Here is a 25537-nt window from a genome sequence, read left to right as displayed (position 1 = left end):
GCAGAAGTGGCAGTACACAGTGGCAGTCTCTTCCTTTAAAAAGGGGCTTTGGGCACAGTGGGCACGTCAAAGTCTATGGATCCATCAGTCGATTCCACCTCTTACTTCCATGTACAGCTTCAAAGAAACCGCATCCAACATAATCCAACTCTTACATGGACCCGCCAAGCACAGTCATGCACGTCGTCTTTTCTCAGTGATGGAAAGTAGAATACTTTTGGATAGTCAAAGAATCAGAGGATTCTAAAGTTATCTTAGAAATTACATGGACGAGGATACTGAAGTCTGAGAAGGGGGTGGGCAGCTAGTTAGTGTGATCTCATTCACCATCGGGATTCCCACTCCAGGGACTGCCTCCCGTCTTTGGCTTTACGTACCTCCAAACTAACCTATATCCCGAGTCTTCTCTCCAGGGTTGACCACACTATTTCTATCCCAGTAACTTTGTTTTTCCAATCAACAAAAAATGTGTGTGTGTGTGTGTGTGTGTGAAAAAAGCAGACTGGCTAGATTTACAGTCCCTATTGGACCGAATCTTATCCAGACCAAAAGCTTAGGCAAAGATTTTTTTCTTCTTTGGTTTGTACTGATATTATCAACCCCCTTGGAAAATAAGAAGCAACCATTTATGGGCTGTCGTCATTCCAGGGAATGATGTGAGCCTTCTCTGCTCCCTAAGTGCATATCTCCTTCCTGACCCTTGATCCAAGGCAATTAAGAAAAGCAATCAAATCACAAAACCTCACTTTTGATCAATGCATTCTGGCCAGAGAGAGATCGGGTTGTCCGTACAGAATATCTATAATTAGATTTGGTTTGGATTTTGGAGTGCTGCATCGTTTTAAATCACCATCTCAATTTTTCACAAGGAACTAGAGGGCATCAAAAAGCTGTGAACAGAACTAGGACTGCAATCAAGGCATTTTGAATGAATGACCTTATTACAACACTTATTACAAGTAGCTAGTTGAGTACTTAGATCTTGTACAAATGAGAAGTGGTAGTTGGAGGTTACCACACTTTTTTTTCTGGACCAATTAAACCACCACAGTGAAATAAGGTATTCTGATACACATCAGGAATGTGTATCATATCATGAGATAATACCTTGAGATGCCATGAAGCTATGATTTTTAAAAGAACAATTTATTGAGGTGTAATTTATGTACATAACTGCATCTATGTAAAGTGTACGACTCAATGCATTTTGAATGACGTACATAGCCATGAAATTATGACTACAATCAAGATACATAATACTTCTATTAATCCCAAAAGTGGCCCCATGACTTTTGCATACCATCCTCTCACCATCCTTTGCCCCTCGGGGAGCTGATCTGTTTCTGTCACTAGGAATGAGTTTGCATTTTCTAACGTTTTATAGAAATGGAAATATACACTATGTACTCTTTTGTTTCTGGCTTCTTCCCCTCAGAATAATTATTTTGAGATTCATTCATGTCACTGTGTATCCATAGTTGTTTTTTTATCACTGAATAGGATTCTATTGTAATAGTGAGGGGCCCTGGGGTGTTTCCCAGGGATCAATCTGGGAGAACTGACAATATTAACAATACTAAATCTTCCAATCCCTGAACAAATTACATCTCTCTATTTAGTTTTTTTTTTTTTTTTAGCAATGTTTTATAGATTTCATTGTACAGGTTTTGCACATATTTTGCTAAATTTGTATTTTATGTTTTTGATGCTATTGTAAGTGAAATGAATTTTTATTCATTTATTCATGAATTTTTAATTTCATGTTTCAACTATTCATTACTAGTTTACAGGAAAACAGATTTTTCTGTATATTTTTTCAGTTTTATTGGGGAAGGGGAACAAGACTTTATTGGGGAACAGTGTGTACTTTCAGATATTTTTCCAAGTCAAGTTGTCCTTTCAATCTTCGTTGGGGAGGGCGCAGCTCAGATCCAGGTCCAGTTGCCGTTGTTAGTTGCAGGGGGTACAGCCCACCATCCCTTGAGGGAGTTGAGGAGTCGAACCAGCAACCTTGTGGTTGAGAGCCAACTGGCCCATGTGGGAATCGAACCAGTAGCTTTCGGCATTAGGGGCACGGAGCTCCAACCACCTGAGCCACCGGGCCAGTCCGATTTTTCTGTATATTGACCTTGCATCTTGTGACCTTGCTAAACTCACGTCTAATAGCATTTTATATAGATTCCCTAGGATTTTCTTTATACACAATCCTGTCATTTGCAGAAAGGTTTATTTCTTCCTTTCTATTCTGTATATCTCCATTTGTTTTCCTTCTTATACGACATCCAGTATTGAGTAGAAGTGATTAGAGTGGACATTCTTGCCTTTTTCCTGACCTCAGGAAGTAGTATTGGGTCTTTCTCCATTAAGTATTTGATATTAGCTGTGGGTTTTCCAGAAATGCCCTTGATCAAGGTGAGGATGTTCACATCTAGTCCTGGTTTGCTTTGCTTTTAAAATGAATGGTGTATGAATTTTACGCATTCATTGGTATAATGTTTTTTGTTTGTTAAAATGGTGAATTACAGTGAGTGATTTTTGAGTGTTAAACTAACGTTGTATTCCTGGGAATAAATCTCACTGAGGGTTTATTATCCTGTGTGCACATTGTTTGGTTGGACCTACTAATATTTGTTAAGGATTTTTGTGGCTAAGTTCATGAGTGATATGGGTCATTTGTTATCTTTTCTTATTGTCTTTGTCTGGTTTTGGTATGAGTAATATTGGTTTCATGAAATGAATTGGCAGGTATACTCTCCTTTCTGAAAGCGTGTTTTGTAGGATGGGAATTATTTCTTACTTAAATGATTGATAGCATTTACTGGGGAAGCATCTAGACCTGGAGAGTTGAGATGGGTTTTCAATTGTGCTATTCAGACTTTCAATTTTGAAGAAGGTTCTTGCTGAGCTCACCCCTGCTGGAAAGCCCACAAACTATTAACGCCACAAATGCTAACTAGACGTGAAAAGCAATAATTACTAGAATTTTAGCTGTGAGAAAAGATTGCTGTCTATCACGTTGCTATGCAGGTGGCCTAGATAGAATTTTACTTGTATTTGTAATAGTGCGTGACACCTCGTAGGAAAGGATGCGCTCAAGCTCCCACCCCACAAGGATCATGAGCCTCGATTTCTTCACTTTTATTTCCCTTCACAGACACATTTACCTCGCCAGACGCTAACTTCTTTAAGCCAGTACCATTTCTTGTTTTTGGGGCCCTGGAACCCAGCTCAGTGCTATGAACGCTGCAGGGATTCAAACATTTGTCAAAGTGCTGACAGTGACAAACCCTGATCATTGTTCTGAATGGACCTCAGGGCAGCAGACAAAAAGTTGAATTCTGGAGTAACTCTTAGAACCAGGGAGAAAAGATGCGCTTTGGTTAGCATACCTTTTCTCGCACAGCCTAAATTCAGGAAGATTTAAATTGTACTAGAAGTCCTGAAGGAAAGTTTTACCTCACTGTAACTTTGACAGGGTTAGTACATGAGGCTCAATAACATGTATCTTTGAGGTCGTTAAAATAGCAGACAGCGGGCCGGCCCGGTGGCTCAGGCGGTTAGAGCTCCATGCTCCTAACTCTGAAGGCTGCCGGTTCGATTCCCACATGGGCCAGTGGGCTCTCAACCACAAGGTTGCCAGTTCAATTCCTCGAGTCCCGCAAGGGATGGTGGGCAGCGCCCCCTGCAACTAAGATTGAACACAGCACCTTTAGCTGAGCTGCCGCTGAGCTCCCGGATGGCTCAGTTTGTTGGAGTGCGTCCTCTCAACCACAAGGTTGCTGGTTCAACTCCCACAAGCGATGGTGGTCTGTGCCCCCTGCAACTAGCAACAGCAACTGGACCTGGAGCTGAGTTGCGCCCTCCACAACTAAGACTGAAAGGACAACACCTTGAAGGTGAACAGCACCCTCCACAACTAAGATTGAAAGGACAACAACTTGATTTGGACAAAAGGCCTGGAAGTACACACTGTTCCCCAATAAAGTCCTGTTCCCCTTCCCCAATAAAATTTAAAAAAAAAAAAAAAATAGCGGACAGCACTAGAATTTGTGCCATGAACACTAGATCACTTCTACTCTTTTTGAGGATGGAGGCCACATGTGAGACTGGAAAGTATACTACCGTATTTGGGAGCTAAAAGATCCGGACTTGAGGGACTGTGTGTTTACTGATTTAAGCATCAAATAAATAAATGTGAAAACACTATTACACTGCAGAAAGAAGTATACAAGGAAGGACTAATATTAGTATTCATTGAGCCCACAGAAATGAGCAGTTATATGGGTCATGTCAGTAGGAACACAAAAAATTCACTGTCCCTGGATTTGGAGTAAATGCCACAAAGCCAGCTTCGGCAAAACAGGTTAATAGCTAAAGGATTTCTTTGTTTTCTTCTCACTTTCCTTCTCATTTCTCAGTTTCTACCGCTTCTCCATCCTCCCATCTCCCATCCTCCTACCACTCCAGCAAGACCCAATCTACGCCTGTCCTTTCAAAATAAGGCCTACCTTCAAATTTCCAATCCTCTCGGCAGAATACATAAATTCACAGTTCAATAAACCTCCCAGAGGATTCTGATTTTTAAATCTAAAGGAATTTTTAGAGCAAATGCCAGTTCCTGTGTCAGGCAGGTAGGGGAGGTGTTTTAGGAACAGAGGGAGCCTTTACCAAGGTACCTATTAGACGTCCCCAAATAGAGAGCCATCTGCTTGTGGGGCCAGACCAGCTTCTGAAGGTATTTTACTTTCACTGTAAAGCAATTTTTTTTCACAGCACCCTAGGTTCAAATAAACTCTCTGAGACACTTTGTTGGTGTAGACTTTAAATTACAAGCTTGGTCTGTTACCCTCAAATACAGTTCTTATGGAAGATTAGTTACAAACAGTTGTCAGTACTTTCAAATGACAGAAAGAATTACAGTATAGTAAAACTGGACGAATTTTTATGCGTGAGATAACAATTCTTTCATTACCAGATGTAATTACTCCAATTCATGCAATAAACGACGATTACATTTTTTTTAAGTTGCCCTAATTTTTCTAGTTGAGATTTTCATGCCTATTTTAAGTCAAGACATCAGTATGCTCCTGAATTCCCCTCACCCTCCCTGGGAAGTGGTGAGAACACACATGATTCTCCTGAGACTCAACTGGGCCCTTGAAGACCCAGGTATTATTTCACCCCTTTCATCTCAGTGTGAAGTTCCCTAGGAAATCTTCAGTTTCAGAAATAATGGCCCTGGTGGCCTTTAGAGAAATGTGACACTACAGATTATTTAGGGCTTCGAAAGTGACCTAAAAGAGAACAGGAGGGAAGTTTTGACTTATCTTGACCATAAAACTGGCAAAAATCAGCATCACCAAATCAAGAGGGTAAAACAGAAGAGGGTTACCTGTGGTGGGGATGCCCTCACAGTAGTTTGTGAATGTCTTTTATAGAACCACATAAGATAGTACGGTCGACATTTTACATATTTTACATACAATTTGAATACAAATTCTTAAAATTTATAATAGAACATTAAAATAATCTTCTAATAAAATCAGCCTTAAGTATAAGGAATCTAAATTTCAGTATTTGTACACTTCTAAATAAATAGCTTTGATCTATAATCCTTGAAAATATTAGTTTATGGTGACATGATAGAGACAAGTCAAACAGTATTATAAGTGAAAATAAAACATCAATTTAAAAATAAACAAATCTAAAAACACAAGAACTGAAATTATAGACAAATCAATAGAATACTAAGTACATGGTAATTAAATATCTACATTGGGATAACCGAATGCATGCTCAACGACACCTTTCAACTTATATAAAAGCCCTTTAAAATTCATATAATCTAAATAAATAAGCAGCAACACAAAGAGGCACTGTACCAGCAGTAACAACAGAAAGTAATTTCTCCCTTTTTCTTTAAAATGATCCTAACAGAAAAACATGAAATAATGATCACTTGCTAAAAAAACTGTAATTCATATGTTTTTTTTCTTTTTTCTTTTTTAAATGCTGCCTATGATATAAAAAGTGAAAGCAAGGCTTCCTAAATGTTAGGCCTTAGAAGAGGAAATGCCATCTAACTGACAGATTTAAACAAAAACAGACATTTGCCTATTTAAGACATGAATGAATTTTCGCTCAATGACCCATAATAGGTCTAAATCAGTCCATGATATGAACACACCTTCAAACATCTGAATGCATGATCTGTTAATACTGAACCATATATGATGATTTAATTTTATTCGCCAAAGTATTTTTTTTTTCTTTTTTACATAAGACCAAAATTAAAACATCTAGAGCAGGAACTGATATTTATGTGTGTTCTTAGATTCTCAGAACATAATAGGTGCTCAACGAGTGTTCGCTGAATTGTGTTGAGTCCAGTGTTCATCATGCTTCAGGAAGCACTGAATCCACGATGAAACTGGTTGCCTGAGACTCAGAGGGAGCTCTTTAATTTTACCTCTAGTCAGGACTATGATTAATTTCTGGCTAGTTAATCAAGTTATTTGTCACAGATCTGTCATAGTTTCTCACTTCAGGGCCAAGGTTTCTATCATTCACCTGTTCCACAGTTAAGCCTTCTTTGAAGATTTGTGCCTGCACATCTATAGTCAAGTTAAAAGAATAAAAATAATTTTTGTTATTCTGCGTTGGGTATTTGCTTATGATTAACTGTCTAAAAACACAGGTGCAGTCACACACACACACACAACCGTTTCACAAACGGAGAACAGAATCTGGAAATAACGCACAAAGTCTGAATCATGTATTCCCAAGGTTAACTAAAAAAAGACACTGAAACCATAGGTAACTCCTTTTGGTTTACACACAAACTTATTGCGTGATGGCTGGAAGCAACGTCTTTGGACAAACAAGTGTGAACCGAAAGTGACCTTTAACCGTCAGCTTGCCAAGGAAGCTAAAATGGTGCTGCTCCGACACTGCCCTGTTTAATTCTGCTCAGTGTAAGAGGCAGCGAGGAGGCTATGGACCCGCTCCCCAAAGACCATTCCTTCCATCTACAATGTTCAGCTCAACATCTGCTTCATGGCATGGATTATTCTAAGAGTTCCTCTGGACTGCCATTTAAAGTTGCTGTGTTCGATGTCCATGGTTCCTCACTGGGGCTGTCCCTTTTGGGACACAACCATTACACAACTCCTAAAATAAAAGCTGTTTATGAGTTTCACTCTTTGATTCTCACTGCCAGCAGACCTGTCCCTCTTGAATGCTGCTAGGAGAGGTAGATCCAGTGTTTAAGTTCTGCCATTCCCTGCAGTAACTTGGAGTAATAGAAGTCCACGTTGTCTGCAAAGTCCATACAAACAGGGGACTCCATGTCACCAAAAGTGCAGTATAATGCAGTTCCTCCAACACTAAGGAAAACCGTAGCTATGCACAGCAAGACCAATAAAATACAGGAACCACCTCCAACTTCATCTGCAAACATGAGAACAGAGGAAAGTTATATTGACACAAAAGGGAAATCCTAGAATCCGCAGTCTTCCCATTGATGATAACTAGGCGTTTCTATGTTAGTCCTCTAGGAACAGGAGTCATTGACAGAAAGTTAGTGCACTGACCGAATGGTTCTACAAGGACCTACTTTTTAGAGTCACAAAGATACACGCTTGGAGACTCTGTCAGTGCTCAATTTAAAACAATCTCATTTAGACAACAAATATGACCACTTTCATAAGAAAAGAGGATGAAAGGCAGTACTTGTTTGATGTGCTCATGGCATTGTTTTAGAATATAAGTTATAACCTCACTGTTACAATATCTTTGGAGTTCACATCATGGGACCACCTTAGATCAAAGTCAATTTGATATTAAACTAAAATTTGATATTAAAATAAAAAAAATGACTGTAGGATCACGCTCGTATCTTAATAATTCTCCTTTTTATTCTCATTTTCTTAGTGGAATAGTGAAGTTGTAGCTGGAACAGTAATTTCTTATTTTGCTTAATAACTCTGGCAGGTTTGTTTTCAATACAAATGTCTACATCGGTCTTTTATATTGAAAAAATATAGAAAGTCTTGATCATTCACAGTTAAATAAGAAATATTTGGGAAAGACTAAAAAGTTTTAGCATCAGCATGATGAGGGTATATCAAAACCTTCATGGAAGGTAATTTAGCAGTATCTATCAAAATTTTAAATTAATTTATCCTGCAGACTGGCACACTTTTGAGAATGAAAGTGTTAACTAAATAGAATGCTAGGACAACAGGTGTAAACCAGCGCTGCCTCAGGCCAGACTGGTCCCTATCATTTAGCCCAGCAAATCCACTTTTAGGAATGAGCCCACAGATTCACACAACACACGATATCATATTTATAAGCATGTTCACTGCAGCAAAGCTTGCTATAACAAAAAGTTGTGAATAACTCAGTTATTGCAGTTACAATGGAATAGTTAAATAATGATGGAACATTCATATAATGGAATACCATGCAACTGTTTAACAGAATGAAGTAAATTTATTATGTTCTCTCATAGGAAAATGTCCACGATTGACGGTTAAATGAAAAAGAAGTGACACTAACAGTATGTAATGAACCCATTTGTGTAAAAAAAAAGACATGTGTATGTGTCAGAGTGTATACACACACATATACATACATACTCGTATATACAGACTGTGTCTTGAAAGGATATTAAGAAAGACCCTTCAATCAGTACTTGGGGGAAACCCTCAAGGAAGGTTGAAGAACCTACACTTTTTCATTTGATTATTGTTTGAGTTTTCTCATGACTAGCATATATTACTTTGATGATAAAAAAAATTTTTATATAACCTAATATAAGCCAAATAGACTTTAGTTGGAAGATTTTACAGTAATGTGAATATATTCTTCCTGTGAAAATTCAAACACAAAAGTATCTAAAAGATTCTCCCTTTTTCTTCTACCCAATCATATTCCCCTCCCACCCCAGAGAGACACTATTAAATTTGGTGTTTCTGTCCTTATTAAACACATATGGTTTCAGGATTTTTATATAAAAATGGTTATGTAATCCTATTGTTCTGTGATTTGTAAATTCATAGTTTAATAGATTTTAATAGTTTATATGTATATATGCAAATCTATTTTTATACAAATGAATAAATACGATCATATTCATGTTGTGTCTTTTGGGGTTTTTTACGTCAGTTTAGTATTTTCACCATCTTTCCTTTTCTTTGGCACTGATTCCCTACCACCCCCTTATCTATGTTAACAATCTAGTTTATGTAGCTTTCCATACTTTTCTTCATAATCACATACTTATATACAAAAATTTAAATACAGTTTATTTAAAAACATCAAGTTTGTTTGTCTCATCTGTATGTGTTGAAACGGCTTAGAGCTGCGCTGTTCGATGCGGAAGCCACGAGGCATGTGTGTCTATTGAGCACACGTTAAGTGATTGGTTTAAGATGAGATGGCTACTAAGTGAAATAGGATTGTCAGTTCTAAATCCAGGGCTCCCCCTGGCAAGCACGATCCAGCGCCTATTAGTGCAAACAAAGAATTAAGCTCTTTATCCAGAGAAGACTGTGATAGTTCCAAGCAAGGAGCAGAGGTAACAGGAGGAGTGGGAAAAGATTATTTCCAAGGCTCCTATCAGCTTTGTAATTGTGACAATTTGGAAACCTCTACACTTTATGTCATACTTAGAAAGCATATCTACATGTTTACACTGTTACTTGAACAATGCAGTTCTATAAGCATGGGAAGCATCCTGATAGGTTCTTGGCTCTATTTCCACTCACCCTTATTTACCTAGGCCTTAGGTAAACCTAGCAACCGCTTTAATTAAACAGAGGCCCAGGAGGAAAAAGTCAAACCACAGCAAGAGTGTCAAATTGCTGCTCTTAAGAGACACTTCTTACTACAGAGTCAAAAAGAAATCACTGAAGAGGATACACTTGTAATTCATAATTATTTTCCACGCTTATAAAACAGGAGTATGAACTACCGCTGAAAAGACTAAAATAGCAGACTCACTAAAAACACCCTAAAAACAAACAAAACAAAACAACTCAAAAGGAAACTGAAATGAGCTCTGAACACTGAGGACTTATCTGTGGGAAAGGAGGTCAAAAGCTGTGTTGTTTTGCAACTTGCTCACTTATTTGAGCAAACAAAATGCTTAGGAAATATGTAAGAACCAATGATAGTTCAATTCTCTGTTTCTTTATAGAAGATAAAACAAGTAAATGCACATATTCTTTTACAAATCCTGCGTTGTTATACATTCATTCATTCATTCAGCAAATACTGAGAGTCAGTCACGAGCAGTTTCTTTACCTTGATCTAAGGTATCGTCTATTTCTTGGAATCGTACTCTTCGCTTAGATGGTTTCTGTTGCATCTGGGCAGGGTGATCTCCTCCAGTATCGTTCCTCTTCTTTAATATAGAGACCAACCCTTCAGCAGGAGCAACCTGTCAGAGGTGATAAGAACCATTTTTAAAATTATGGTGGGAAACATCAATGATACTTTACACACAATAGTAATAAGGTGAATTCAACTCAACGGGGAATTGAATTTCTATTATAGGTTTGTTCAATTCCTGTTAAAAAAAAATCACAGTCATCAGTATTTAACAGAATAATTCTTTCACTTCTGTGCAGATGACTGCCAAATACACACGTCTAAAACTCTGAGTTTCTAAAACCCTGACTTGACTCCACGGCCACAGACGTTGACACAGCGTGACGCAGCGTGCCATGAACCGGAAACCAGGCCTCCCGTAATTATTCTTCTTTTAGCCCCACTTCCCTGTTAAGTAATCTGCGAGAGGCTTAATTATTAGTGCTGAGTTTTGCTTTATAACAGAGGCTGATAATCTACGACTGCTTTTTTCATTCACCAAGAATTTTAAAGAAATGAACATGTCAGACTGAAAATACATTTGATACCAACTTGTAACATCAAAATGAGTGTTGTCCGCAGTTTCTCTGAGAAACTATGCATTTATTAAAGAATGTTCTACTGCTCAGAATATTTTCAGGACTTCTCCTCTAGAATCTCTCTCAGAGCCAGTCTAGTAGGGTCATATTCCTTGGTGGTTTGCAGAGGTTGGCAGACCATGGTCAGTAGAACGAAGGTCCTCTGCCTATTTTTGTAAATAAAATTTAATTGGAACACAGCCAATTGTGTATATGGCTGCTTTGGGGCTACAATGGCAGAACTGAATAGTTGCAACAGACCATAAAGTCTAAAATACTATTTGGCCCTTCCTAGAAAAAATTTGCTGTCTAGTATCTCTTCAGTCCCCCACCTCCTGCCCTTCCTATGCTACCCTCTGGTTCTCACTTAGGACCCCTCTCTCTTGCCTTTGCCCCACCCCTTATTTAGGAACAAAGACAAAACCAAAAGCCCTTGCCATTTCGGAGTTAAGATTCCCAAGTATAGGGACAAAGTGAAGAGGATCTGTTGTTAGAGCCAGGCTGGGAAGCAGGAGGCCTGTTAAAGCGCCCCCTATGCAGCTGATTCATAGAAGTTAACCTGTGTGTTGCCGGCCTGGGCAAGCTGTAGGTGATGACACAGGTGGGCATTGTGGGCCTAACACTGCAGGTGTCAGTGGCTTGCTGCTATCAGATCACTGTCAGCTGAGGACTGCTTGTAAGGTCATTTAGCTAATCAATGGCAGAAAATACTTAATATAATTTCCAGTTCCAGCCAGTTAGCTTATCTCTGATAATGTGCTATGTATAAATATTACAGACGCTATTAGTTCCTTTTATAACTCAAGGCTTTTAGGGCCAAATAACTCCATAGAGTCTTCTACTGGTCTTCCTTAATCATAGAAACCATTATCTCAGGGAAAAAAAAATCAATATGGTAGCAATTTATTCTTTTTATAGAAAAAATGTATTTCAGATGAGGTCCTTCTGAGAAAACTAAAGTACTTTAGTGACATTAAAATGGAAAGTACAAATATGCAAAGGGACAGCCTTTCAAATCTTGCTTTAGAAAGCAACATTAAAAATCCCCTTCACACAATAAACAGAAATGATTTTACAAGCATTCTGCTGAAACTGAGAAGGAAAGAATTCCTAATAACTTCCTTAAGAGCAAGAGATGGAAAATCCAACTTAATTTACTGAATATACTATTACTATAGATATTTTTTATTTTTAGCAAATGTAAAAAAATGAGGTTTTCATAAACTATTTCTCCATAAAATAAAGTTGTACATTTACTAACAGTGAATTCACATACCACAGCTATTTTCAAATTGCTTTAACTACTTAGAATAAACAATCCTATTAAGAATAGCTCCAAGGATAAGCTCCAGAGTGGCGTTACTGTCAACTATGTATCTTGGTGATATGAACTTTGAATCTACACAGACAGACCCAAGTCTTAAATCAAAAGACATTGCAAACATGAATAAATGGATGTCGAAAGACTGAGAACCGCTTTGGAAATCATCTAGTAAGATACAGAATGTGCTTCCAAGACCTAAAGCCAGTTCTAGCGCAGCAGCTGTGAGGCCCCTACCTTAGCTCCTGGGGTGTTTGGCTCTCAGTGTTATGCAGTTAAGGGATACAGGTTTTCCCAAGTGGCCCCACTTTATTTGCTGTGGGTGGCAATAAACTTTGGCAACTTTTTGAAAGAGGGACAAAGAATACGAGAAATTACAGTTAGGTGGGATGGGCCAACATTCTGATATCCTCTCCCACCAACCCTTAATGGTTGGCTAATAATCTAACCATGCCCTCTATTTTCTTCTTTATCTCCCACCAAAAACCTTTTGTTTCATCAGGTCCTGCCCCAGCGTCTGAAGTAAAGTATGCTCCTTTCCATTATTTCCTTTCAGTCTTGCTCAGGGATCTTTTCCTGGTTTCTCAGTTTCTTTTCTAACTGCCCTGCTCCTATAGTCTACAGATGGAGAAGAGGGATGCTTTGACCAAGCTTACGCATAGGAGATGCAAGCCAAGGCAGAAACTCTTAGAAGACAAGTGGAAAGGGGCCTTTTTGTTCTGGCAAGGGTTTTGGACAGAGGCCTTAGCACCTACTCCCAGGACAGAAATTCCTCTTTACCACACCAAGGCAGTCAAACAGAAAGTTTAAGAAATGACTTTGGTAGAGTTTTCCTTGATTCTACAGTAGAAGGGGAGTAAGCCCAAACAAGGTCACAGTCTTAGTTTGGGATTTCACTCAAAAGACTGAGTGTTTCAGAGTAGGTTGGGGAGTTAATTTAGGGAACACAGAAACGTGTCTCCTCCAAATTACTCTAAAAAAACATTTCTATTCCCCCCCTTTTAACCGTAATGTTGATGTTAAATGGTTAAGAATGTTAAAATCTCAAAAGCAAAATAGATTTAAAAACTGAATTTGGTTTCCCATGTCAATTACCGAATTCCTTTGCTACCCAAACAAAATATACCAAGCCCTTGTATCATAAACTAAATAAAAGAATGTCTAAGCTGTAATTAATGTAATTGTTACTGGTGGCACTCTATGAAAAGGGCAGAATTCAACAACAACAAAACATCCATCTGGCCTAGTCCTCTATGTTTGCAAATAATCAGTTCTTCTGCCCTTTCTCTCAAACAACAACAATCATCTTAAATAGCAATTTAAGAATGAACTAGTTGTAACAACAAAATTATTTTGCAATTCTACAGTAAATCCTATTGTGACAAGGAAAACATTCAGAGGTCTTATTGTTAGAACTGCCTCCTCACGAAATTAAAGAAAATAGATACCAAATAATATTCTTTGAAAGATGTAGGCTTTGCTCAATCCAGAACCTCAAGGCTGGTACATTTTGAACACGAACACATGCTTGGTTTCCAATTAACTTGAGAATTAACATTCATAAATCATAGTAGCATATTACAGACGGTGTAAGAGCCAGCAATCTCATTCTGGAAAAGCACATGTCAAATTCACCACTACTATTCTTCACTGAAAAACCAGCTGATGTTCGCTGCCTACTCCTTTAGATTTGGGTTCCATAATAAAAACCATAACGTAGTGAATCTATACACTTTCGGTAAAGACATTTACATAATGTCATATTTAACCTTGACGACTCTCTTACAGAGGCATTATCCATTTTACAGATGAAGAAGGCAAGCTTAGCGAGCTTAAATAACATGCTTAAACTTGCAGCCCCAGTTACTGGCAGAGCTTGAATATGAACTCAAGATTAAACCTCCTGCCATTTCCCTAATGTGAAAAGATCTTATTTTCTATGACTATTAATATTTTGCTTATTCTGTCTGACTTATTTTGCTCAGCATGATACTCTCAAGATCCATCCATGTGGTCGCAAATGGCAGTATTTCATCTGTGATGGAAAAGGACAGAATCATATGACTTCACCCATATGTGGGATACAAAACAGAAAGCAACAACTGAAAGCAAAACAAACAAACAAACAAACAAACAAAAAAACCTCACTGACATAGACAACAGGATAGTGGGTACCAGAGGGGAATGGGGTTGGGGGAGGGACACGAGGGTAAAATGGGGTCAAATATATGGAGATGGAAGGAGACTAAACTTTAGGTGATGAGCACAATGCAATATTCAGATGATGTATTATAATATTGTATACTTGAAACTTACATAATCTTATTCACCAATGTCACCCCAATAAATTTAATAAAAAATTTTTGCTTAGTGTCATGTTATACTATATTAAACCTAATAAGTTTCTTTTGTCTTTCCAAAGTAGTATATACCTCTAGCAACAAATCCTTATCTTACACATCACCTCAACTAAAAGACACTTAAACTAATGGCTAAATCTGTCAATAGAGAGTCATGGGGGAGGAGATGGTTAGAGGAAATATCTTTCGTGTCATTCACTTAATCTGGAAGGGGATTAATGTCATGGCTGCCAGTACAGCAAATTAATAGAACAAGTCACAGCTGGAGCAGGCGGAGGCATATAAGGAGGAAAGCCATCTTCCAGAAAGAAGATGACGGTGGATCTCCACAGTGCTGCCTCTTAGAACGCTGCGATATGGAGAGAGTGAAAAAGAAAAGAAAAGAAAACAAAACAAATGATGATGAAGTACGTTAATGCTGACATTTTATAAGATTCATTTAAAAAGCAAAAAGGATATTTTAAACATAAAAATAGGACTTTTATAACGTATTGAAGTTTCTCGATTAGGCACTACCTCGTGGTTTTGTAATTTGTTTTGGTTTGCTTGAAAGGACAAGCTAATAAGTATAAAATAGGAAAAGAAATGGTAAGAATGTGAAGATACTGTTCCACTTTTCAACCCCCAGTAAAGTGTGTAAATAGGAAGATTTACTACTACCTGAATGCTTTCCTTCAGTACTTCTCACCCGAATAACTGCAATACCCTGATTGGCCTCCTCTCTTTGGCCCCTTCCTGCCTACATTTCTGTCTCCACAGAGCAGCCAGGAAGCGAATCAGGTCCCATCTGCTCAGCCTCCACCACCGTGTGAATATCATTCCAGTTCCTTAGCCTGGTCTAACGAGGCCCTATTGGAAGTAGCTCCAGCTTGCCTTTTCCACCTGGACCTCCCCCCGTTGTCCCCCTTCTTCACTGTGGAACGTTCCCTCTGTGCTGGGCATCCCGCTGGCCCTCCCACTGTCGTCCCCGACACCCTGGTGAAAGGAGCCTGTTCCTCCACCCCACCCACCCGTTCAGTCTCTCTACATCCCCTCCCTGAGAGGTCTTCATAGCTTTGCCAATCTCTGAACCGTTCTGCTTGTTTTCACGTGGCTTGTTCATTATGTGCCTCTCCCACTAGAGCACGAGCCTCACGAGAACAGAGACTGGATCTGGGTTCACTAGTGTCTCCCCAGTTTCCAGACTATAGCAGGTGCTCAGTAAACACGCCAAAGAGTACGGATGAGCGATGTGCATATAGACAGCACCTAACCTATACTTATTTGAGTGACACAGCTTTTCCCCTTAAATAATAAACACTAAATCTGTCTTTAAAGGTAATTTATTTTTCAAAGTCAACTCAGTAAAAAGAAAAAAAGTCTTACTGTGTAGAGGTGGCTGTATAGCTTGTGTTGGCTTTATAGAGACTACAAAACTGCATTCAACCGGATCCCTACGCGTAAGGAGTTTGCAATTTAGTGCAGAAAGCATGTGTGTGTGCTCGTGCGCGTCCTGTAATAACAAGGGAAGGTTACAGCTAGAGGACTGTGGGAGGCATGATGCTCAACCCCTCCCTCATTTGCAGTTCAGAGGAGCAGTCTGAAAGGAATAAACATTACAGACTTCAGCGACCAAAGAATAATGGCAGCAGTTAGCATTTACTAGATATTGACCAGGAGCCAGGCACTGCATTTGGCACTCTACATGCTGAAAAGGCACGACCTACATCTGCAGGATTGGGAGAAATAAATGTGTGCAAAGGAGGTTCCTCACTCCAGAGCGGAGTAACAGAGATGCTAAAGATCAGAAGAGATAATATGCAAGGTGTCTTTGGGGGACAGCGAGGAAGCCAGTCTGACTACAGTACAGGCTGAGAACAAAGGAAGGCAGGAGACGAGGTTGGAACGGCGAGTGGGCCAGATTACCAAGTGTCCTGAATACCAAGCCATGATACAGCCTTTACCCTGGAGCCAAAAAGAGTCATGGGAAGAGATTGAGAAGGCAAGAAGTATTTTATAGCAGAAGTTTAAACTAACAGTCTATGTGTTAGCCCTAGGTCTGCAGGTGGGTTTGCTTTCATCTGTAGTGTAAAATGCTGGGTCCCTCTAGACATGGCAATGGGGACCTTCTCCTTATCACTCTATAGCAAGGTCATCTCATTTACTTTTATTACCTGACTGGCCCCTTTGGCTATCAGTTTGAGATCCCAAGTTTACCCAGGGCTAATGGAAGACCATTTGGAGGGGGAGAGGATTATATGACGATAGGAAAACTTATTAGGCAGCTGTTGCAAAAGTCCAGGAAGAGGCAGTAAAGGTGTAAATTAATAGAATAATTAAAATGGAAAAGGAACTGGGTGCAAGAGACATGACAGTACAGAGAAGATTTAATTAATTAGGAAATTGAGAGGGAAGGATAAAGAAAGGCAAAGATGAGACCATTTGGCACAAAGAAAAGATAGCTAATCCGTGGATTATCCTATGGGGCTCTTTAGACACTTACGTAAATCTCGGGTCAACTGTTTTCCATGAACCCTCTTGTGTTACTGGAAGACTGCATTTCCTCTATTGGAAAATGGACTTCGGCTCCCCACCAAAGAGCCATTCTGGGCAGAACAGTCATGACTGCTGTTTCTACGACCATCCTTTGTCTGACATTCCTAGAACAGCTACTTACATGATGCTATAAAACACTACTGTTTATTCCTAGCCTGCCATCTTGGTAAGGGCATCCCATGGCGGCAGGTCTTAACGTAACTTAACTTCCCCGATCTCAGAGATCTAGCTAAGAGATAGAGACGAAGACTCCACAGAAGTCACTTCGAATTAGACAGCTTCTGTGAAGACAAACCGAACAGTGATTCTGGGTTGTCATCTTTCTCCATCAGAAAGTTCTGGGTTATGTCCACCCCTATTTTGTTTCCTGTGAAAGAGGGAGACCTGAAGATATATCCAAGTAAATGTTGCCAATTTAGACTGATGGCAGGGAACATATTTTGCCCTCTTTTAGATTAAAAGCTTTCTAAAGACCCAAGCAGTAATAAAGTCAGCTATTACTCTATAAATTATTTCTAAAAATGGAAAAATTACTTGAACCTGAAGCATATAATATAGTTTTCTGAACATGACATGTCTGCAAATAGATTACACGTGTGCACATTAATGAAGAAAATGAGTGGTTTATCTCCATATGGCATATCATGTGTCCAGAATCTGCTCACAAGGGCTCTCTGAATTACATGATTGACACTTTGAATTTGTATAGCATATTTCTTCTCTCAGGTTTTGAAGCTAGGAACAGCTAAAGAGTTTAAAAAGAAGACAGTTCAACCCATCCAGGTTCTAGAACCCAGCAAGTCAATGATTTATCAGCATTACCAGGTTCCTGGGTAAAAGGGGGTTGGGTTCTGACATCAAAAACAATTCCAGTAAAACGAGTGGTGTGGCAGCAGAGCGCCCCCAGAGGCCAGGAACTTATTCAGCTCCCTCCCTGTGTCCTCAGCACCTGACACAGGGAGGGTCTCTCCAGGAAGGAAACAATGTTTGCATTAAAAAAAAAAAAAAGGTTCACACTTACAAGCAAGCCTATGATTACATGGACATTTTCCTTAGCCCCACACCTCATTCGTAAGGTATAAATATATTTCTCAGGATGGAGAGGGAAGTATTCAGAAACAGTCTGTTTAGCATTATTATAGGAAAGTAAATTAATTTCGTAAATCATATGTAGCTTTTGGAGGTTCTTAAAACAGCACATCTTAACAGACTAACAGAATTATAGGAAAGGGGACTATCACGTATAAAAAGTACCTTCACAGAAAAGACAACTTTAAAATGCAAATACGCATGGTTTCCACCACGAGGTGTTATCTAGTATGAAAAAGTGAAATTATGAGTTTGAGGAAGGGCTATTCCATTTAGTTGTCGTACAGCGTTAGTTCAACAGTAATGCCTCCCCATGAAATGTTCTGTAAGACAAGGAGACTCAACAGCAGCACTGATGCATCTTCACAGTTTACATTTAAAAAGCTAAATCTAGACCATGGTTTTTTTCCAGAAGGTCAAGTGAATTACTGGTGTGAAAAGAAGCAGTCAGATAATGGTAATCCTTTTAGTAATACAGCTAGATTTGAATACGACTGTGGCCCTGGTTTCGATAACTTCCTGCACCAGAGGTCTGGTAAAAATGAACAAGAGGAGGCACACTGGGTGCAGTGCTGTACCATTAGCTTTATTTATTTTAATTTTTTACTATTTTTAAAAGTTGTGGTAAAATATATATAACATAAAATTGCCACTTCAACCATTCTTAAATGTACCATTCAGTGGCATTAATTACCTTCAGAGGGCTGTACTATCATTACCCATATCTATTTCTAGAACGTTCATTACCCAAACAGAAACTCTGCACTTATTAAGCACTATTAAATAATCTTAAGAAAAATTAAGAAGAAAAGTCATGGGTGATGGACAGTTGACTATAAGTCAATTCCTTCAATAAAGGAAACTAGTAATCCAACAGTTACAATTATCTTAGAAAGCTTTCACAGGGTTCTATTTTTATGTTTATTTTTTTGTCTACTTTGGCTTTGTTACTTTTCCACTTGAAGTTTTTTTCAGTGATTTTACAGAATCTGAAAACATTGGGTATAAATAGGACTTAAAAGCTAACTTGGAAAAAAGTAAGATAAAGAAGAAAGGTAGGTGGTATCCTCAATTTCAGAGGAGAACACAGGAAACAGACTGAGAGGTAAATAGTAACTCCATAAGGCTGGCAACTGGTGGGGTCCGTCTTTGAACTAAGGCTCCCAGACGCTGCTCCTTCTACTATATCAGGCTGCCTCCCTGAGGGGCTATCGTTTTGGTACGGCTTTTATCTTTTCTTAAGGAACTTTAAAAAATTGTATTATCAAACAAAGGAGAGTGGTCATCTTGATCCTCTCCTCCTCACTTTTTTCTTTTTTTGGTTTTTGTTAGCCTCATTACTGATTACAGAAACTTTGAAACTTTGAATTATTTATGTTTGCTTTAGTGAAGTAGTTAAGTATTGTTTGTTCAAATCTAGAGCTTATAAATTAATACTGTAAGAAAGAGAATCCCCCCATACACAATTTAATGGCTTAAAAATCCACCCAGTATCTCCTAGTCTTATTGTGTTTTAAAATGTTTCCTTCTTTCTGTTATACTGTTTTAAAGAATTAAAAACATATTAAGAGGAAGAAACAGAGAGTATATATTATATTTTATCTTCTAGATGGATGAGAAGAAAAATGAGATTTCCTTATAAGAATGTGACTAATCTTGTCTTGATCGTAACCCCTAAGACTTCCAAATGAAAGTCACAGGAATATAAAAACTGGTGTTCACAACGCAAACTGTACCTGGAGGCATGCAATATAACTTTTGGAAGCATAAACATAATGATAAAAATAAATACAACTACTACTGATTAAAAGTATACATTAAAATTTTCCCTCATGTTTGAGACCAGGGAAAATTTATAAAAACAAGGCGATACTTAACATACTTGTACATGTACTTTTTTCCCCCATTTTACTCTTAATAGTACTTATATCAAATCTCAAATTTACCTCTGCAATCTCTATCCTTTTTGCAAGATCATCGAGAGAGAGACAGCTGTCATCGGAAGGCAGGTTCTCCTGGAGAGTATAGGATGCTTCATCAGGAGAAAGATCCTGAAGGAGATCTGAGTCTTCCTCTTCACATGAAAGGGACTCTTCAGTATCTTTTAAGCATCCTTCTAAAAGGCTGTGCAAATAGTCTTCTGTTTCTTTATTGACGCGTTCCTCCTTACCTCCCTTTTCCTCTGGGGCCATAGACACTTCGGGAAGCGCTGTACTTAAGTCAGAGACTTTATTATTTTCACAAAGTACACTCGCAGAGCCCTTGGGGTCAGCCTGCCCCTGCGGTGATTTTCCATCAGTGCCCGTGAGATCAGGTTGCTGCAGCTCATCTAATTCATTGTTCTCACGTTGGTATGTGGGCAACGCCTCAGCAGCATCCTGAAGTGGCAGCTGGAGTTCCTTTCTTTGAGTCTGTGAACATTTACCCTCAGAAATCAAGGCAGGAGGTATATGATCGGGGCCCGGTAAAATCAATGGCTCAGTCGTTGACTCGCTGGAAAATAACACCTCAGGGTCCTGTGCAGCGCCCTCTAACTCGGTCACACCTTGGCAGACCCCTGTGTGAGCCAGCTGCAGGCAGCCGCCACCCTCACAAGCATTCTCTGAAGAGTGTGGCTCCCCAGACCTGCTGCTCCCCGCAGCCTCGGAGGGCTGGGCGTGGAGCTCCCTGGTGGCTTCAGCGCTGCCGAGTGGCTCCGCCGTGTGGCCCCTCCCTGCAGTTACCAGAAGGCTCGGGGGGTCGGCCTGGCCGGCCATCTGATGACAGCAGGGATTGCTCTCCGGAGTCTCCTCTTTACGTTGGCTCTCTTTACTTGGTTCCAGGCCAAGACAAGTTTCGCTCTCTGAAGACAAAGAAAAACAAGTTGTTTTAAGATTCAGAACAACACTTTGTACAGGAGGGAATGGAAAGGACACAAGAATGATGTGTGTGACACAATAACCTAACCCTCTGAAATGATGTATTATTTCTCCTCCTCTAGCTGCCAATTACAATGCAACACACTTCTGGGGCAATTCAATATGCAAATGTTTACCTTACTCTGGCTTTGTAAATATTATTCACACTGACCTACACTATTACTGAGACATTTTCCTTTCTCACTTACACTTTATTGTCCTTAGTACTAACAGTTCACTTATTACTTCATTAAAAAATATCTCTGCTTATGTATCTCTAAACTCTGACCGATGTACAAGTATGGCATATGCACCAACAGATAATTTATCCATTTGAAACCATACCCTTCTTGAGCTCTCCAGGCTTGCCACACAGATACTGTCCTAGAATGTTCCTTTCTGATGAGCCTAGGAATTCCCTTTGCCTATGTTTGGAAACCTTGTTTTCTGAATCCCAGGTTTCCTCTTTGGTTATTCTCTCTTGGTGGAACATTTTTAAAGAGAAGGTACATGGAAAGTGAACTTTTTAAGATTGTTCACATCTGAAAGTCTTTATTCTTTCACCCCTAAAAATCAAGTATGGTTTTCTAGGTTAGAAATCCTTTTTCTCTCACAATTTTGAAGGAACTGCTGTATTGTGTCCTAACTCCCAGTAGGGATGTAAAGTCTCTTACCATTCTGAATACCAACTCCTTGTAACCTACAGTTTCTTCCTGGAAGAGTTACATTCTTTTCTTTTCATCTGGTGTCCAGAAACTTCAAGTTTCTCATTCTTTGTGTTGGGTACTTGGTGGGACTTTCAATCTGGAAACTCAGGACCATCAATTCTGGGGAATTTTCTTAGGGCTCATGGACTGACCATCTATACCTTTTCATCTTGTTAGAGATAGACTCTATTTTATCTTTCAATTATTCTATTTTTTTTTATTTTGGCCATCACATTTTTTAATTTCTATGAACTTTTTCTTTAATTCTCTGAATGTGCCTTTATCAGCATCTTAGTCTTCTTTTCATACATATGATATTTTCTCTAAGCTCTGTGATAATATTCATTAATTTCTAAACAGTTTTCATCTGTCCTCTGCACTGTTTCCTTTGAATTTCTTCTGGTTTGTGTGTCTGATCTGGTCTACATCTTTTTTACCTGAGGTTTTCTTAAATGAGGAAACAAGCAGCTCTGTGGTGAAAAGCAAGCCTTCTCCAGGAGTAATTCTCAGTGTGGGTCAAAGAGGGGCTGGGCCTTTTGTTGAAAGGCCTTTAATGTGGTATCTGGAGGTTTGAGACCGGTAGCTGGTTTCCCAAAGAGGAAGAAAGAGATGTAGCTGCCACAGTTCTAGATGCTAAATGCAGAGCAGGCTCAGGTCTCACCATTCAGTCGATAATATTTTCATTTAATCCTCATTTTCTATATAATACTTCTTTCTTCAGTTGTGCCAGATCCCTGAGTCCACAATTCCTCTAGCTCATGTTCTCTAAAAAATAAACCTTCAGCCTCCTGCTTGGTAGAGAGGGAATATAAAGCCCTCTTGAATACTATTCCAATCTCCTTTCTAGTCCAACCTTATGTCCTTGACTTTAGACATACCCTCTGGGCCTCCAATTCCCAAACCTTTCCAGTGCAGGAGCCAACATTTTCCCTGTAGACACTAGATTTCAGCTTTCTCCGGTGTGCTAAGCCAGTTGCCACCTATCCATCTGCTTTCCAGCTTCCAAATTTTTCTGGATGTCACATCTGTTGCTGTTTCCTTGCCAGGTCTGTCCTTGTGGGTTTCTGCCTTTTAAGAATCCCTTTCTGATGTTTTAATGGTGTTTCAGGAAAAAGTGGAGGTAAATGTTTGGTCTACTATGTTTAACCAAAAATATTTTCTGAATTTTCGACAACTATGTATTATAATATAAAACTTATTCTTGTTAAGGCTTCTGTTAATAGTAACAAAAATTTCTGTTAATTGGCTCTCCTGGATCCCAAAATCTAGTGATGTGTGTTACTTTCTATTGCATTAACTTCACACATACTAAAAATAACACTCCTCTGATGAAATAAAAATGGAATAAGAGCCAAGTGCATAACAGATACTTGGTAAACACTGAATTAAAGAAGTAGTTCTAAAATGAGAAGCTAGATTTAACCTTAGTTATAACACATACTCTTCAGAAATGTACATGCCTTTGAGTTATTTTTTCTTCTCTATCCCCCCATGTTCTATTTAGGGGAAAATCCCCTGCACAATTCATGATATGGGACTAAAGAATTCATGAATTAACACTTATTTCTTATAATTTCTGAATATCTCATAAATTAACATTAAGTACAAACATATGAGTAGTATCAAGCTTCAAAAGGAAATTTTCACAATAAATATTTATTTTAGCAGACTAAAAACCATACTCAAACTTTAAGTCTGAAATGTTGATAATGGTATAAATTAGTACATCTTCTACAGAAGTTAATTCAAAACTTAAAATTTACATACCCAGTCATCAGGAAAAAGCAAGTTAAAAGCACAATGGACATACCATTTCATAAGTGCTAAAATAACTAAAAGAGACTGACAACATTAAATGTCAGCAAAGATCTGAAGCAACTGGAATTCTCATATATTGCTGATGGGGCATAAAATGGTACAACCACAGTAAAGAACTGTTTGGCAATTTCTTATAAAGTTAGATATGAATATTCCCTATGACACAGCAATTCCACCCTCAATTATTTACCCAAGAGAAATGAAAACATACATCCAAAAACTGCCTTTCTACTTTGTTTCCTTGAAAATAAGACCTAGCCAATCGGCTCTAATGCGACTTTTGGAGCAAAAATTAATATACCATGTTTTCCCCCAAAATAAGACCTAGCCGGATCATCAGCTCTAATGCGTCTTTTGGAGCAAAAGTTAATATAAGACCCGGTATTGTATTATATATTATATATTATAACCGGTTCTATATTAAAATAAGACCCGGTCTTATATTAATTTTTGCTCCCAAAGACACCTTAGAGCTGATGGTTGGGGTAAGTCTTATTTTCAGGGAAACATGGTAAGACCCAGTCATTATATTATTATATTATATTATATTATATTATATTATATTATATTATATTATATTATATTATATTAATTATATTATATTATATTATATTATATTATATTATATTATATTATATTAATTATATTATATTATATTATATTATATTATATTATATTATATTATATTATATTAATTATAAGACCCTGTCTTATATTATAACAAAATGAGATCAGATCTTATATTAATATTTGCTCCAAAAGACGCCTTAGAGCTGATTGTCCCGCTAGGTCTGACTTTCAGGGAAACAGTAGCAGATTTATTCATGATATCCCCAAACTGGAACCAATCCAAATGTCTATCAAAAGGCGAATGGATAAACAAAGTGTGGTATGGTAAAAAAATGGAATCGAACTCAGCAACGAAAAGGAATGAACTAATGATACACACAATCATATGGATGCCTCTCAAAAACATATGCTGAGCAATCCTATTTACATTAAATTCTAAAACAGGGAAAACTCATCTATGACAGAAAAGCACTGGGTGGCCTGGGGCTGGACGTGGGAAGGATTGGCTGTAAATGGGATTGGGAGGAAGATTATGGAGTGATGAATATGTTCTCTATCTTGACTGGGGTAGTGGTTACATGAGTGTATACATTTGTCAAAACTCATCTAATTACACACTTAAAATGGGTACATTTTACTGTATGGAAATTGTATGTCAATAAAGTTGATAAAAAATGGGAAGGGAATGATAAATATAACACTCAGGATAATGGTTACTGCATGTTGGAGTGAAAGCAAGGGACAGAATTGACAATAATTTAATCCTTAGTTGGGTCTTAGGTTCATAGGTCTTCATTTTGTTATCATTTGTTATAATGTATGTGTATAACATTATTTTTACATATTAAATATTACTTATGAATAAATAAAAATACAAATTAATAAAAATGCGTGAACTTCAGGATCAGAAAACTAAAGTTTGGCTTTGAGTTCTAACTAGTTCTGTTCCTGGATAAGTCACTTAGCTTCCTTGAATTACTTCAAATGATTCATACTTCCTTACACTGGTTGTTAAGAGGAACATATGAAATAATATACATAAAAGTATTTTGAAAATATAAAATACTATGTAAATTACTTGAAGACTTTAATAATGGGAGCTTAATTAGAAAAGTGGAAATGAATTATATGTAGAGAACACTGATAGAACGCTAGTATTACGGGGTCATGATAACATGGGCAGAAGAAGAGAAGTAATGAGAGCAGTGAACATATATTGCGTATCTTACCTAGGGCCAGGTACTGTTCTAAACTTTTAACATGAAATTACTAATATAATCCCCAC

General features: G+C 38.3%; 1 protein-coding gene across 3 annotated transcripts in view; it reads right to left on the bottom strand.

Annotated features, from left to right (window-relative positions):
* Nucleotides 1-4805: 4805 nt before the first annotated feature.
* The window catches only part of CNST (consortin, connexin sorting protein), a 75884-nt gene continuing 55152 nt past the window's right edge, over nt 4806-25537 (bottom strand). For all 3 annotated transcript variants that reach the window (XM_019730890.2, XM_019730891.2, XM_074316894.1), the window contains 3 exons: nt 20207-21102; nt 10312-10447; nt 4806-7449 (listed from right to left, as the gene is read on the bottom strand). In XM_019730890.2, the coding sequence (XP_019586449.2) occupies nt 7244-7449; nt 10312-10447; nt 20207-21102 (1238 nt within the window). In that variant the 3' untranslated portion in view covers nt 4806-7243. The remainder of the gene's footprint in view (nt 7450-10311; nt 10448-20206; nt 21103-25537) is intronic.

The sequence above is a fragment of the Rhinolophus sinicus genome, linkage group LG12, assembly GCF_036562045.2.
Source record: "Rhinolophus sinicus isolate RSC01 linkage group LG12, ASM3656204v1, whole genome shotgun sequence".
NCBI classification, from domain to species: domain Eukaryota; kingdom Metazoa; phylum Chordata; class Mammalia; order Chiroptera; family Rhinolophidae; genus Rhinolophus; species Rhinolophus sinicus.
Note: the sequence above shows the minus strand (reverse complement) of the source record. Positions and strands in the feature narration are given on the sequence as shown.